This window comes from Mytilus galloprovincialis, chromosome 3 (assembly GCF_965363235.1).
Source record: "Mytilus galloprovincialis chromosome 3, xbMytGall1.hap1.1, whole genome shotgun sequence".
In the NCBI taxonomy this organism is placed as follows: Eukaryota; Metazoa; Mollusca; class Bivalvia; order Mytilida; family Mytilidae; genus Mytilus; species Mytilus galloprovincialis.
Genome location: NC_134840.1, coordinates 9,339,826 through 9,357,312, shown reverse-complemented (window position 1 = coordinate 9,357,312; position 17,487 = coordinate 9,339,826). Strand labels below are relative to the sequence as shown.

Here is a 17,487-nt window from a genome sequence, read left to right as displayed (position 1 = left end):
AACTTGCATGACTTTCATATGAGGTCAACCTGAACATGTCAGCAAAGTTTCATCAAAATCAAACAACTTTGCATGGAGCACCATCTGCATGGTTTTCTCATAGATGCCCATGTAAATGAAATCTGGTTTTAACTGCCATTTTGAATTAAGTGAGCTCATATATTTATGTTGACTCATCAAAGTAAAATTGGAACTAAATGTTTTCTGCATTTAAATTTCAATGTAGTTATGTAAAAATATTGGTTAAACTTATATGAAATTGGAGTTAATATCAGAAGTTTTTAATCAAGGAAAAAAATGCTTTCAAGGCATATTCTTGTATCATAAGAGCTCAATATCACATCAAAATATTGGAGAGGCAATTTCCTTTAGGAAATTGTTAACAAAATAAAACACTTGGTTATACAAATTCAAATTTGTTATATAGATGATACAATTTATCCCATTAAACAAGGTCCCATCATTGTGAATACCAGTTTCATGATTTTTCATTCAAGCTTTACATTTTGTTATTTTCATATTGTCTATCAAAAACTACATGTATTTTCATATATATATACAAGATTTGTAATTAGCAAGTTATAATCATATGAATGTAATCTTAAAGTAATCTGAAAGTAATCATGATTACACCTGTTTTTTGCAATGTAATCTATTACATTATGATTACTTGTAATCAGAAATGGCATGATTACTGATTACACTGTAAAATGTAATTGATTACAGCTGATTACTGATTACAATTACCTCATGCCTGCAATATTTACATATTTTCCTAACTAACCTTCTGAAAATTACATTTTAATATGCAACAATTTCAATTGCACATGTGATCTTGGCACAGCTTCCCTTTGTACTTTACTGGAAAAATCTGTTTGTTTTACAGGACAAATCAGTGGATGTGTTCCCAGACTGTACATTATTAAGCAGCATGTTGTATGAATCAGAATATGAAAGTCAGATCTGGATGTTGTATGACAGCAATAAACAGTGCTTAGGAACTGGAGATGCTTATGCCAGCAAGGTAAATACAGTTTGACAATAAATGGGCCTAACATGACAAAATGTGAAATAATTTAGAAAACCAGCCAACAAATTTATAAAAAATCAATAAATGAAAATATATATATGACCGACATGATTCAATGACAACCAGTGAATTAAAGGCTCTTGGCTTGCTACATGCACATTAAGAATCTGGTGGCTCAATCCTCCATTTTAGCTATTACTGAACCTAGTTCAAAGTCATGACAACTAAGCAATAATGAGACTAAAGTATCAATCAGAACACATCCAATGGATTTAGTGTAGAGACATATAAATTACATTTAAATACCAAACAATTCAGTGATTCATTTTTAGATAACAATACAAAATGAAAGCATTTATGTATGGCCTCTGTGCTCGCAAGCAGTTTGATATTGATTTTGCCATGTGATTAGGGACTTTCCGATTGAATTTTCCTCGGAGTTCAGTATTTTTGTGATTTTACTTTTTTATAGATATTCTGCTGCCATTAGAAACACAAATATTTGTTTTTTGTTGTTGTTGTTATTGTTATAGTTAACAGAAAGAAATGGATAGTAAATGAAAGATGTTAAGCAATTAAGCCCCAAAATAAATAGCAGAGAGTAAAAAAAACGCAACAGATTAAGTATTTGATTTATAAAGATTGTTCTGACAGATAACTCATGGTCACGTCATTCTAATCATCGTTCCTGTCTTCTACAATAATCATATAATAGTTTTCTTTTCTGAGAAATTATCTTGTGTAATCTATTTCAGTACACTGTTAAATTGGAGAAAGGAGACTACACCATTATTCTACAAGTGAGACATGAGAAAAAAGATCAGTTGGAAAAACTTAAGGATCTGAGTATAGTTCTGAACCATAAATTACAGTCCAGTATAGCATTGGATGTATTTAATACATGGCCAAAGGCTATCAATAATAAAAAGATGGGATCAACTACCATAGATAAAGATGATTTGTATCCCATCTATATAGGACCACTGCCTTCTGACAAGTAAGTCGGTATTACAGAATATTAAAACAACAATTTTATCTCAGATTATATGTTTTGTATACTTTTTTCTTCAAATTATTTGTTTCATTTATTATGAGTAATTGACTCAATGCACGTCCATCAGACAGAGTTCACTGATCTTCACCTCATTTCATGGTTCAGTGATCAATGTTCAGTAGTTAGATACAACAAGTAACAATTATAGGTCAGCTATTACTGGTTTAAAGAATGATTGTAATGGAAAACTGTCTTTTTACAGAATTCACTCAACCATGACCTCACAGAGCTCCAGATAAGCTGCGTATTTGCGTGATCACGCAATACAAATAATTAAAAACCTTATGCAATTGCCTATTGCAGGCTAGGGTTCAATAACCCAATTAATTCAAAGGAAAACCCAATTATATGCAAAAACTATGAGTTCTTAACGCTTTTATTCTCTATTGTTTGTGTTATTAACCCTTATCCGATTACAGTTGTCGCGTAAATCTATTTTTATAATATTTATAATTGGAAATGTCCTTTTGTTCTAAAAATAAAGCCCTGCATGGGTCCCTGTTGGAATTTTCAGTTGCTCAAAAGGTACATGTGTTTATGAAAACATTTCGATCTTCTCGACGTTTATCCAATTGGCGTGTGACATGCTGTCATATTTTTTCAAATTGGTCGGGACTTATTATAACATACAATGAATTAAAACGACAGTAAATGTCTGGTAAAAATATTGAATAGAAGCATGTTTTCGGCTTCTTTTTGATAGCTTAGGGAAAGTTACGATGATAACAAGACTCAGCTTGTGATTTTAGGAAGTGTCTATTGAACGCACTGGCGTATTTGTGTACCTTAACGATAACATTGCTAGAACGATAAACACCAGGTTTCATCAAAAACGAAATCAGTTGGAAAAGTGAAAGGCCAAATCAATTATGACATGATATGTTGTTGCAAAGCATCGAAAATCAAAAGTTCTGATAAGGGACAACTTAACCCAGATTTATGTAAATTGAATTAAACAAAAACAGTTTATAAATTATTTTTTCATTTTAGTTGACGAGTAAATACATATATCCTGTTTTTACGTTAATGCATCTTGACACTTTCTTTGTTTTGGTCTAATTGTTCTGGATACTTAAGATAGTTGTCTTATTGGCATGTTCAGTATAACATGGTCATTTATTTACTTGATGTTGCAGAATTATTTGTAAATTTAAGTTGAAAGTGGTCTCCATCATTAAACCACCGTATAAACCTCCAAGGTTTTGGGGTATATCTTAAATCTAGGAACTACTTTTTATTTTTTATTAAAAAGTAGATCTGGCAAATAGGTGAAAGGTCTGGTAAAACTTTCTTACAGCACCATAATTTCACATATATTACATAAAAATCTAAACACTTAGCCACACCTACCCTAACTATAAACTCAAGGGTGATCATATGGGATCTAGAGAGTCAATTAGTTACTGTCCAACTAGTGGCACCAGCTGCAGTTTACATAAGTTTTAACCCTTTCCTCCATAATGACGCTTTTTGACGCCACCCCCTTTACTCCATAATGACGCCTTTTGACGCCTGTGTAGTACCTCAGTTGAAACACTTTGACTACAAAATGTCTGCATCAGACTTAAAAAAGTTTGTATCCAATATGAAAAGGATATTCATGAGAATTTCTGACTTGAATTTCATTGATGAAATATTCGTTTTTCACAATGTATTATAACTTTAAACCTTATGTTTTTTTTTTATTGAAAAAATCCTATGCGAATCAAGTATGTGAAAGAAAAAAAATCCATGGAGGAAAGGGTTAAGAAAATACAAAACTATCATTTAAAACGGGACACAAATTAAATGTACAATTGCTTGTTAGTGAATAAACCAAATAATACAGCTAGCACATATACAAAGAAAAAACACATTTAAGATGGAAACACATCTGGGGTTGATATAATGTCACATTGTGATTATAACATGCCTGATATAATGTGATTGTAACATGCCTAAATATTCAATATAGTGCTGATGAAAAAACCCAATACATTAAGGAGCTTAGTGGTGAAAAACCCAATTTGATATTTGCATGAAGCTAGGGGTGAATTGGAATTGATCATGCTATTAAAATACTTCATCACCCAATTACTTAAAAAAAAAAAAATGGTGGGTAAAAATCTTATCTGGAGCTCTCACCTCAGTTGTCATGATTAGAGCACTTTCTTCAATAAGACTTTTCAATTTGAGCACTCTTTTGTTTTATTTCATTGTATGAACCAATTAAACCCCTTTACACTATTTTTTGGCTCTAAAGGAGCCATGTGACAAAACAATGTATGATGGAGAATTTAAATTCTGAATGAAAATATTTAACATCAATGTACATATGGTATAAAAGTTAAGGGAATACAGTATTATATAGATTGAAATTATGAAAATTATACTGTCCTAAAGGAATTTGTTTATCAAAATATTAATTTACAGAATTTCCTTGTAGATAATTATTCTAGGGTCATCTTAGATTGATTCCTAGTTGTGTGACTAGAATGTTTGTTATTCTAGGGTCATCTTAGATTGATTCCTAGTTGTGTGACTAGAATGTTTGTTATTCTAGGGTCATCTTAGATTGATTCCTTGTTGTGTGACTAGAATGTTTGTTATTCTAGGGTCATCTTAGATTGATTCCTAGTTGTGTGATTAGAATGTTTGTTATTCTAGGGTCATCTTAGATTGATTCCTAGTTGTGTGACTAGAATGTTTGTTATTAACTGAAAGGAAAGCGTAAATATGAGACATTCTTATGGAACTGTATTTATTTTGTAGAATACCAAAGGGAGCTAAACCTGGATATTATTTATTTTGTAGAATACCAAAGGGAGCTAAACCTGGATATTATTTATTTTGTAGAATACCAAAGGGAGCTAAACCTGGATATTATTTATTTTGTAGAATACCAAAGGGAGCTAAACCTGGATATTATTTATTTTGTAGAATACCAAAGGGAGCTAAACCTGGATATTATTTATTTTGTAGAATACCAAAGGGAGCTAAACCTGGATATTACCTGAGTGGAAGTTTGACTTTATTTAAGGATGAATTGTTGAGTAAACCGGTATGTTATTTATTAATGATAACATGATGAAGATAGAAATTGAAATTTAATCAGAAAGAATTCATTCAGGATTTTTGTAATGGCCTATAGTTGATATTGATAGAAGTAGTGATCTTATCATTAATATCCCAACATTAAGAGTGGGGTTATATTTGAATCACTTTTTTCATCTTTTCATCAGTCAGTCTGCCTATTTGTTTGTTTATCCCTCTGTCCATTTATACAAGTATAAAAGCTACATTTTTATAAGCACTTTACACGGTGATGTTGATATGCTATAGGTACATGTTTTACATCCATTATTTATATTTATCATATCAGGGAAGTGTTCAGTTTAAGTATGTTGTCACTGACTCACCTAAAAAGAACAAAAATGGAGGAAAAGATAAATCTGAGAAGTCAGCAGGGAAAGAGAAGACCAAAGTGGAAGAATACGATGAAGCTGTTAGAGATCTGAAAATATCTTGGTTGTCTAAGTAAGAATTTTAAGTTAGTTTTTGGTTTCAATTGATTTTAAAGGTCCCTATAGTTTTGTCTTGTCTGCAGCAAATGAATCACAATGTGAAAACTAGGTTTTTATTTTCCAGAAATGTTGATAACTTCACCTTTTAACAACTAATGTAAAATTTTTAAGCAGTTTCATTTCAGAATCTTCTCAACTATGTTCCACTATCTTCAAAATGTTAAGTTTTTATGCGTAATGTATACATAAAAGGAGATTTGGTGTATATGTAACTGAAACAGCAGCCCTAAAAAAATCTGGAGGGTCTTAAAAAATAGTCCATTGTCTATACCATATTTGAAGCTCTAAATTTTCTGAGACTAAAACAAATTTTAAATAAATTAAACACAATTTGAAGAAATATATAATAATATTCCTTTGGTATATAGTCTGCTGTTATATTAGCTCATAAGCATCTACCGCAAATGCCTGTCACAAACAGAAAATAAAATATATGGGAAAGATGCAATTTTGTCTGTTATCTTGAAAACCATTATCAATAAAGAAAATCTGACATAGGCAGAAATGTTTAAGATCTATCTATTGCATTTAGCTGTCAACTTCTTATAGTAGTTATTGCCCTTAAGGATGTACACCTCTGAGGAGCCAAAAATTTCTAGAATTTAACTTTTTTCTAAACCCGATTTTTGGGTTTATATGACTGTAAAAAAATAATTGGTGAAGAAAAATCATATGGTGGATCAGTTCTTTTTTTGCTACAACACTTTGAAAGTACCCAATTTTGATGATTTTCACATTTTTCATCAATTTTTACCAATTTTGGGCTATTACCATGAAAAAATTCACAATCCCACAATTAAACTTTTTGTCATACTTTCAATAAAGATGGAGGGGACTAATCTGAATAAATTTGAATTAAAAAAACTATAGGCAGGTGTTAATATAAGAAAGTTTTATCATATTTTGATGCTTTTTTTCTGTCAAATTTACCATGTTGTCAATTATGTAAATTTGTGATTTTTCTCCGTTTTAAGTACAAATTGCATATTTTTTCAACTTCTTTGTAATAAATGATTGAAAAAATACATATCTACGAAATTTGAAAAGAAAAAAGGGTGTGGGATGAACATGTTTCTGGTAAAATCATTTTTTGTTTCCCTCACCTATTTTCTCAAAATTTTGGCTAAAAAGACTGACTTGATTGGTAATAAAATTTGAAAAATTGATTACTCAAAAACTACTCATTGGAAATACCCATTTTTTTCACAGAGTTAAGTTTGATTATAACATTTTTTAAATTCATTAATATTTTCCACTTGTATCTCATATTTTAGAAAAAATTCCAGAACGAGATTTCAACAAGACTGAAACGTCAGAAGAATACATCCTTTTAAAAATGACCTTCTTTTTTTCAATTTTGCCTATTTTAAAGTTTCTTAAGGTAGATCATAAGTAAATATTTTTTGAGACAGAATTTTCTTATACTTAGCCAGAATGAAGATTTAAATATGCTCTTTTCAAAAATATAATAAAAAGGAGGGGTCACCGTGCTATTTTTCAAGCTATGAGTCGTTGAAAATTGCCTTAATTTGGTTAGATTGTTCATGGAAAAACACATTTGTGTGCATAAAAAAAAATCTATGAGATAGAATTTTGAAATAAATTGTGAAAAGATAGGTTTTGTAATATGTTTTAAGAAAATAAAAAGAAAAAATGGTGTCACCGAACTTGTTTTCTTGCTACAAGTAAAAAGAAAAAAATTCCCTATCTGTCCAGTATAATTTTTTTACTAAAAGAGTTATCTTCCCTTAAATGGCTGGTTTGAAAAAAATGATTCTAAAAGCAAGAAAAATGATACTTGTTTAAATATTTTGGATTATACAATAAATTGCCAAGTTTTCTTTATATATTATTAAACAGTCTAACCATTAAATTGCCAATCTGTCATCAAATTTGCAGATTTAGGCAAATAACTAGACCGATTTTTTACTGTGATTGTTCAATCCAAGATGGCGGAATACCATGAATCTACCTTAAGTCTTTTTATAAGATCGCAAGTTTATATGAATGAATCTCTATGAAGGTTCCATACCACAAAAGGAAGGTGGGGATTGATTTTGGGGATGTGGGCCAAACCGTTTAGGAATTAGGGGCCCGAAAGGGGCCAAAAACAAGCATATTTCTAGTTTCAGGATAATAACTTGTGTATAAGTATTTCTATTGCTATGAAATTGTACCACAATGTTTAATACAACAAGTAGAAGGTACAAATTTATTTCAGTGGTTATGGGGCCAACAGTTTAGGAATTAAGGGCCAAAAACAAGCATTTTCCTAGTTTCCAGACAATTACTTGTGTGTAAGTGTATGGATCTCTCTGACAATGTACCACAAGGTTCCTTATAACATAGGGAAGGCTGGGATCAGGTTTGGGGTTAATTGCCCCACACGTGGAGGAATTAGGGGCCAAAGAAGGTCCAAAAACAAGCATTTTTCTAGTTTCAAGAGGATTACTTGTGTTTTAGTGTATGGATCTCTCTGAAATTGTACTAGAAGATTCCATACTACAAAGGAAAGACTGGAATTGAGTTTTGGGGTTATTTCTCCAAGGGGGAGGGGGGGGGGGGGTCCAATTCTTTTAAGGGATATATATTTATTTTTTCAAAATATTTCAAATTTTAAAATTTTGAAAAGTTTGAAGAAGAAATTTTCAATTGCACAGTATTGAGCAAAAGATTTGTAAGATCTTTGATCACATTTATTTTATGTCAGAAACCTATATTATGTAAAAAAATGATCACAATCCAAATTCAGACAGCTTGAATATTGTGGCCAAATTTGCCCCCACTAATCAGGGTTAGATCTCTGTGGTTGTATCAGGCTGCGCTCAGCGAAGCATTTTTATTAATTAATGATTTGTTAACCAAGTTATACATAACTAGTGAAATACCTGACATAATTATTAATTTATAAGGTTAAACAAGTATAATGAGTTATAATGTTATATTGTTTCAGACTTGAATTAGATAACCCTCTGTATGATGAACTTAGAAAGACATATCCAGATCATTTACCATTGTATATGTCCAGACTACAAGCCTTAGACACCTCCAAGGTATGTTATTCTATAAATCTTATTGTGCTTTTCACAGTAAAATTGCATTGACCTTATAAACGTTTGAGATATACAGCCACTGACAGTATACATCAAGGATTCAGAAATTTTTTGACACAATTTGGTCATTTTAAGATTACTTGAAAGTTAGGTCCTTTGTTTGTCCCCTGCGTAACGCATTGGGGAGGACCTAGAAATACCTTCTGTCCATCTATTTGTTCAGTCATGTGTCCATCTTCCAGTCTTGTTAGCACTATCAAGGGTACAATTCTTGCCAGACTTTCATGAAACTTATACTATAAGTTAATATCCTCCCTTGTGTTTTTAGTTTTAGCTAAAGAAAGAGTAACAGATACTTGATATAACCAGGTTTGTTTTATCTTGTTTTACAGGACAGATCTAAGAAGTTGGTAGAGATAATAGATTTAGCCAAGGTTGTTAGTTCTAAAATTGATCAGAACGCTCTGCTTGCTTATTATGGAATGAAATCTGATCCAAGACCTGAAGCTTCTGTCATTAAAAAGTAAGAACTAATAGGAATATCAAATACACGAACCCATTTGGTGTGGGTTTCTGATGTCAATATGTTTTTATAGGACTGCAAAAAATTTGTGCGTTCGTAAAATGGTATGATGTTGTCTGTGTCGTCTTTGTCGTCCGAAGACACATTTGGTGTCCGGACAATAACTTTAGTTTAACTGAATGGATCTCTATGAAATTTTATAAAAAGGTTCAATACCTCAAAAGGAAGGTTGGGATGATGGTCCCTATTTTTAGAAAAAGGGGCCAAAAACAAGCATTTTTCTACTTTCAGGATATCAACTTGTGTACAAGCATTTCAATTGCTCTGAAATGGTACCATCAATGTTTGATACCACAGGTAGAAGGTTTGGATTGATTTTGGGGGTTATGGTTCCAAATGTATAGGAATTTGGGGCCAAAAAAGGGGCCAAAATAAGCATTTTTTTAGTTTTCATTCAATAACTTGTGTTTAATTGTATAAGTCTCTCTGAATTGTACCACAAGTTTCCATACTACAAAGGGATGGTGATGGGGTGGGTAAGGAGGGGGGGGGGGGGGTAGGGAAGGAGTTATGGTTCAAATCATCAAGCAATAAGGGACAAAAAAGGAAGAAAACAAGATTTTTTCTGAAGTCTTCTGAAAATAGGACAATTTAGAAAATTTAGAAGCAGTGAAGGGGAGGTAATCCAATTAAAATTTAAAGAACACTGTTATATTGATTGTTGGTTGCTTAACGTCCAGTGGCAAATAGAACACTGTTATATATATGTTTGATTACCCTTACACTGCTTGAAAATTATGTATTAATAAATGATGATTGTCTTCAGATGTGTAGCTGTAAATTTATTTTTAGAAGTTACTGTTTATTAATACTAATTTTAACCATGACTGTATGTCATTTTATATTTTGATATTTTATGATGTATTTAAATGAGTAGTCATTGTTGCCAACTTCATTAGAAATTTGAATTAAGATTATTTTTTTAATAAGGAAACGGGGAAGGTGAAAAAAATGTTGGAGGGGGGTGGGGTTTAATATTTTTTGTAGGGGATTAATATTCAACAGCATAGTCAGTGATTTTGCTAGTGCTCGTCACTTTCGTAATTTACGAAAGGGTTTTCGCATTGACGAAAGTATTTTAAATCAATTTCTTCACTTAAATTTTGAAAGTGTAGAAATATTTTCACATTAAAAACTACAAATCTACCTGTCTTTATGTTTTTGACAAGTTTATGACCCCCAGGTAATTACCATTTTCAACAGGTGTTACTAGTTGTGATTACAACTAATCCAGTTATCGCCATCGGATGGGTCACTAATCCATTAATTATTAATAAACCTCATAATTGACCATCATAATTATTTCCCCATGAGAATCAGTCAGTTGGCTTTTCAACAAACAGGAGTATAGTTTCGTCATTTGATCGAAATTGTTACCCCCGGACAGTTCGTATTTGAATCTCAATATTTCTCAAACGATCACAATTTCTAGTTAGTTTGTCGTAGATTCGTCATTTGAACGCATTTTCGTCATACTTGATATAAATTGCCATCAAAAACTTTAGACAATTTCCATTTGAAATAAAGAATTTTATTCAAAACATTCAGAGATGTCTTCCCGCGTTAAACAGGTGCTTTCTGTACTGTGTGCTACGCATGCATAAAAGTATTCCTGTAACTATTTATAGATCCTGATTAAAAACGTAAAATACAAAAATCATTTAGAATCGATTAAACGAGAGAGACAAATATATATCTATGTTTCCACATTCCTCTCACTAAAGGAATTTAGACCGAAAAATTATAATTTCGTGATGAATCTGGGCTCATTTTGAATTTATCATCCACGTGTCACTTCCCGTTTTCGTTTCACTTCAAAACCGAAAGTAGTAAATGTGATCTATTCTTGATTTGTTTACAACCTCCTTTTAGTCATTATACTCGTTCCAAAAAGGATTTTATACAGTTCCAACTTAATAGAAATGATTTCCAAATATCGATTTAGACATTTTATAAAGATAATGATTATGCAGTGATATATAATAATTGCAAGTTAATTTTTGCTGTGATTCCTTGTTTAAAAAAAAAATGAATCCAACTTTTGTTGATTAGGAATGTCCTGTGGAACAAACTGAAGAGAAATTGTAAACTAAGTTTCCACATGCCATGTCTGAATCTTTCATAATAAGGGCCAATACAGTCAAATCATACAATCCTGACTGCCAATCATGCATGCTTTAGGCTTTTAAAATTTGACAAAGTCCCTTTCTGTAACACAAAAAAACGGTTGATTTTCATAGTGCGCAAAAGTGACTAGAGCTCTCAAAATCCTAGCTTAAACCCTGTAGTGTATTGCTCAACAGCAAAAAAAAAAAAAAGTTCATTAGACCACATTAATACTGTGTCAGAAACCTATGATGTGTCAACTACTTAATAACAATCCAAATTCAGAGCTGTATCAAGCTTGAATGTTGTGTCAATACTTGCCCCAACTGTTCAGGGTTCGACCACTGCGGTCGTATAGATCTGTGCCCTGCGGAGCATTTGGTTAGATATTGAATATATGTGGTATTTGTATATTACAAATATTTGATATCTATGAACACCTTGAAATAAGAAAACTTGCACTCCAATGTTTGTTGTATTTTATTTTAAAATTAAAACATCATTAAAGTCAGTTATTAAATTTCAGAGACTGAGTGATAATACACAAGGTATCAAGTGACTAAACATTGTGTACACAAAAAAGTTGAAAAGTGTTATTCATAACCTGTGGACTCAACTTATCTCGCTCTCTTTGAAATTCTAGTGATTCTAGTAAAGAAAGAGATTTGTACATTAATAAATTACTATTGTCTCATCTGTAACAAATGGACAAAATATTGTCCTTGAAGTATTTTTCTTTGCATTTTAAAAATTTTTTTTTTTAAATTTCCCCGTTTTATAATAAAAAAAAACAACACAGAAAATAAATCTGTATAAAATTTGTAAATTTTAATTGATTATTTACTCTTCTTGCTTCTAAGTGAGTTATTGCCAACTGTTGAGATTCATCATATACAACTAAAAACCAGTTTAACTGCGTAAACTCCAGACCTTTAAAAAATTCATGGGACACTGTAAATAAACCAAAACAGCTTTAAATTATAATCATATCTGACAATCAAAACCACATCCTAGATAGTACACAGTATGTGATAATGCTGTTTAGTACACACTGAGTAGGTTTTTAATACTTAATAAGAATAACATATTGAATTGCATGCTCTTTTTCATAATTTTATAACAGTGTAACAGCATTGTTAGCACACTTTTTGCACTTAATATAAAAATATACAGCTTGACAGTTTTAGAGGTCAAGCTGTGTTGTACAAGAATCTATAAAATATTTTGGGATGCTATGAAGAACAAAGAAGCTAAATTCATCCAAGTGTGGACATCACAATATAGCAACTAATTACATAATAATTAATTATGCAATAATTATGTCATAATGAAATTATCACAATTTGAAAGAGTAATCTTTCTTCTTTCTTTTGGTACCTTATTTTTAAAATATGAAGAAGGATGAAATGAATTACATCAGTTTAAAGTTGTCTGATTGGGAGTGAAAAAATCTTTGTATTGTGCTACCTTAAGAGATATATCAAGCTTTTTATTTGTTTCATCAATGCATTATTTTAACATTGTCAATAATAGTATGTGCAGTCATAGCCATATGATAAGGATTGCAGATAAATGTGATTCAGTATATATGTAAGACTTCTTGTATATTGTATTTTAATGTGAGCTGTTTTACTGTAGAGACATGGACAAACAGAAAGAGATGTTAATAGAAGCTCTAGTGAAGCTTGCTTGTGCTGAGGCTGACATTCTGATGAGGGAGAATGGTGGAGAGGTGGAGGAAGAAGAGGGAGCTTTACTGCCAGAGGTCACTTTACAAGATCTGAATGAAACCTACCAAACATTGCAGAGATGGATAGATCTCAATGACGACAAGGTAAGTATTTATATTAATGATAATTCTGGTTGGTACAGCACACAGTTCTTAATTAAAGCCCATATGAATGAATGATTAAGCAGAAATATACATACAGTATTGGTAGTGAAACTTTCAGGAGAACAACTTAATACTAAATGCAGTTTAGATGCAAGTGAAAGAGAGAGACATGCAAGATTCCTTTTACATAATGAACATATTTGCTTTTATATATCAAATCATTTATATTTGTGAATTTTGGATCAGAACAGTAGGACTTAAAATATAGACTTAAGATCTATTTTCCAAACGCTTGTAGTTTAAAGGTTTGGTTGGCTTGCTTGCTTTGTTTGTATAAATGTTTGCTTATGCTTGACTTGATCTTGCTTAAAGCTGTTGTCATAAAACTAAAATTCTTATGAATGAATAATACTGCTAACACTGTTTTGTCATATGTAATATATCATGATTGCTAATTATTTCAGATGTCACAGTTTTCAGTATTACATGCTAAGGCTAACCAACAGTATGGAAGAGCTTTGAAACTTCTATTGAAACAATCAGAGGATAAACCTACACCAGATATGGACAAAAAATGCATGGAGGTAAGTAGGTCTCTTGTGAATCAGAGGATAAATCTACACCAGATATGGACAAAAAATGCATGGAGGTAAGTAGGTCTCTTGTGAATCAGAGGATAAATCTACACCAGATATGGACAAAAAATGCATGGAGGTAAGTAGGTCTCTTGTGAATCAGAGGATAAATCTACACCAGATATGGACAAAAAAAGCATCGAGGTAAGTAGGTCTCTTGTGAATCAGAGGATAAATCTACACCAGATATGGACAAAAAATGCATCGAGGTAAGTAGGTCTCTTGTGAATCAGAGGATAAATCTACACCAGATATGGACAAAAAAAGCATGGAGGTAAGTAGGTCTCTTGTGAATCAGAGGATAAATCTACACCAGATATGGACAAAAAATGCATCGAGGTAAGTAGGTCTCTTGTGAATCAGAGGATAAATCTACACCAGATATGGACAAAAAAAGCATGGAGGTAAGTAGGTCTCTTGTGAATCGGAGGATAACTCTACACCAGATTTGGACAAAAAATGCATCGAGGTAAGTAGGTCTCTTGTGAATCAGAGGATAAATCTACACCAGATATGGACCAAAAAAGCATCGAGGTAAGTAGGTCTCTTGTGAATCGGAGGATAACTCTACACCAGATTTGGACAAAAAATGCATCGAGGTAAGTAGGTCTCTTGTGAATCGGAGGATAAATCTACACCAGATTTGGACAAAAAATGCATCGAGGTAAGTAGGTCTCTTGTGAATCAGAGGATAAATCTACACCAGATATGGACAAAAAAAGCATCGAGGTAAGTAGGTCTCTTGTGAATCAGAGGATAAATCTACACCAGATATAGATAAAGAATGCATCGAGGTAAGTAGGTCTCTTGTGAATCAGAGGATAAATCTACACCAGATATGGACAAAAAAAGCATCGAGGTAAGTAGGTCTCTTGTGAATCAGAGGATAAATCTACACCAGATATAGATAAAGAATGCATCGAGGTAAGTAGGTCTCTTGTGAATCAGAGGATAAATCTACACCAGATATGGACAAAAAAAGCATCGAGGTAAGTAGGTCTCTTGTGAATCAGAGGATAAATCTACACCAGATATGGACAAAAAAAGCATCGAGGTAAGTAGGTCTCTTGTGAATCAGAGGATAAATCTACACCAGATATAGATAAAGAATGCATCGAGGTAAGTAGGTCTCTTGTGAATCAGAGGATAAATCTACACCAGATATGGACAAAAAAAGCATCGAGGTAAGTAGGTCTCTTGTGAATCAGAGGATAAATCTACACCAGGTTTGGACAAAAAATGCATCGAGGTAAGTAGGTCTCTTGTGAATCGGAGGATAAATCTACACCAGATATGGACAAAAAAAGCATCGAGGTAAGTAGGTCTCTTGTGAATCAGAGGATAAATCTACACCAGATATAGATAAAAAATGCATCGAGGTAAGTAGGTCTCTTGTGAATCAGAGTGGAAATCTACACAAGATACAGATAAAAAAAATAGGAAAATAGTATAATACTCGTGCACCATTACACATTTATAACTGAAATCAATATAAAATTGTTTTTGTTTTCTGAAGTTTTTACCACTGCCTTAGGCAGATTGGCTCTTGAACTTTAAAGAATTAAATATTTGGAATTCTGTGGTTTTATTTTCTCATTTTGTTTTTGTGTATTTACAGATGTACAAGAAACTGGGCTGGACCCACTGTGAGAATTATGCTTCAAACTGGATGTTGGTTAAATATCCAACATCATACAGACCTTTCTAATTATAGACTTGGATGATCTGATAGTTTATTATTGAGATTATCTTTATGCAACAGAAACTTGCAAGCATCTCTTTGACCTTAATTATTTGATAAATGCCAAGAAAATTTTATTGTGGATAGAATTATTTAATAGATTATAATGAAATATGACAGATATCTTTGTCTAACTTATTGTACCCCGGTACATATCTGAAACAATATTTTAATTTACTCTGGTAGATTTTCAGTTATGTAATTCTTCTTATGATTAATTAACACTTTGAAAGATTGTAGAATAAACCTAATTGCAGAAGTTCATACTTATCCTCATAATTGTATAAAAACCTTGATGTAAAAAAAACTAGTTAGTTTAATGACTTGATATTTGAATTAGATACTAATATTTTTATGAAACTTGTTGATAGATTTCATTTTTGTAAAGCATGATTTATGAATTTAATATTTATATTTATTGTACTTCTACATGAGTTTCATATGATAGTTTGTGTTGACACAAATATCTTATATATCAGAAATATTCCATACATAGATTATTCCATACATAGATCATACTTTGGAATTGTCATATCACAAGTATATTTTAGACCATCTTTTATAGATTTTTTAAAAGAAATGTATTGTGTTAAAGGGGCAGGGGCATAAGATTTATACTAAAATAACCATAAGCTGGAGATTCCCCCCTGATGAAGTATGTATGTGCTAAGCCAGCAAGTATTAAAAAACAAAATGAAAAGTGAAACAAGGCAGATGCTGAGTAGAACCATGTTGACTGATTCTACACACACAAAATTTCTTCTTATACCAGTGGCGGATCCAGAAATTTCCATAAGTGGTGGCCTGCTCCATTCATACTTCAGTGATTCCCTTTATAATCAACAAAATTTTTACCACAAAAGAGGGGGCCTGGGCCCCCAGAAAACACCTCTAAATCCGCCTCTGTATACAGGTGAAACAATCATTCACATATATTTTAATCAATCCCTGGAAAAATCCTTCTCATATGATTGCACTTGCTTGTCTGAATACTTATATTTATGTTTACATCAGGATACATGAGCAGACCATGAACAGTCTTCGTATGGATAATGGGGCTTCTTCTAAATTACACTTTCTGATGAGACCATGCATTGTAAATATCTTCATTTAGACTGTATGTATTTTGGATATATATGTTTTAGTATGTTAAGATTTAAATATGACAATTAGATTCAGTACGGGAACATGAATTTCACAGCTAATGCCCCTTTAACTACTTGTAATGGATATTTTTATTTTTTTTTAAACTTGTGAAAAATTTTTTGATTTTCTATGATACAAAGTTTCTACTAACGTTTGCGAAAAATGGGAAGGAAAAGACCTGTAAATGTGTAAAATAAACAAAATATAACAATAATAACCATCTTTATGATTGGATGAATAGGACCAAATGTTTACTTCTAGATTGAGAAAACAAACAATAATCTACTTAAAAAGAAATTGTTCATCTGTTTCTGATTTCCTTTACAAATGTTTTTTTTATTTTTACAGAAATTTAAATTTCAAACTTTTCAAATTATGAGCAAAGGTGGTAAGATGTTCAGTATAACCAGTCAAAATTTCATTTAAGCTCTGGTGGATAGTAGTCTCGTTGGCAATTAAAACAAATCTCTGTATTTTTATAAATTTTCCTCCTGATTCTATTTCAAGAACAACAAAAAAAATGAATTTTGTTTGACTTAGAAAAAAAGAAATACATGTGTTATTATTTTCAGTGATTGGTTATATGTTGTATGTATCTTTAGCTGTAAGATTTGTTTGGATTAACATCAGAACAACAAAACAGTTTGTGTGTGGGAAAATAATAAAATCTGTGATATTTTATCATTCTGTAGTTGTTATTTTATATATAAAAAGAGGAACTTCCAAAATTGAGATGCGTAAC

The 17,487-nt window shown here is 31.7% G+C and overlaps 1 protein-coding gene across 1 annotated transcript in view; it reads left to right on the top strand.

The window, feature by feature from the left end:
• Nucleotides 1–17,429, top strand: part of LOC143067143 (tripeptidyl-peptidase 2-like) — a 51,758-nt gene extending 34,329 nt beyond the window's left edge. Inside the window, exons 21-29 of the mRNA XM_076240194.1 lie at nucleotides 887–1,024; nucleotides 1,786–2,027; nucleotides 5,046–5,124; nucleotides 5,446–5,600; nucleotides 8,601–8,700; nucleotides 9,093–9,223; nucleotides 13,028–13,223; nucleotides 13,688–13,807; nucleotides 15,477–17,429. Coding sequence (XP_076096309.1) covers nucleotides 887–1,024; nucleotides 1,786–2,027; nucleotides 5,046–5,124; nucleotides 5,446–5,600; nucleotides 8,601–8,700; nucleotides 9,093–9,223; nucleotides 13,028–13,223; nucleotides 13,688–13,807; nucleotides 15,477–15,566 — 1,251 coding nt within the window. The 3' untranslated portion in view covers nucleotides 15,567–17,429. The remainder of the gene's footprint in view (nucleotides 1–886; nucleotides 1,025–1,785; nucleotides 2,028–5,045; nucleotides 5,125–5,445; nucleotides 5,601–8,600; nucleotides 8,701–9,092; nucleotides 9,224–13,027; nucleotides 13,224–13,687; nucleotides 13,808–15,476) is intronic.
• Nucleotides 17,430–17,487: the final 58 nt, after the last annotated feature.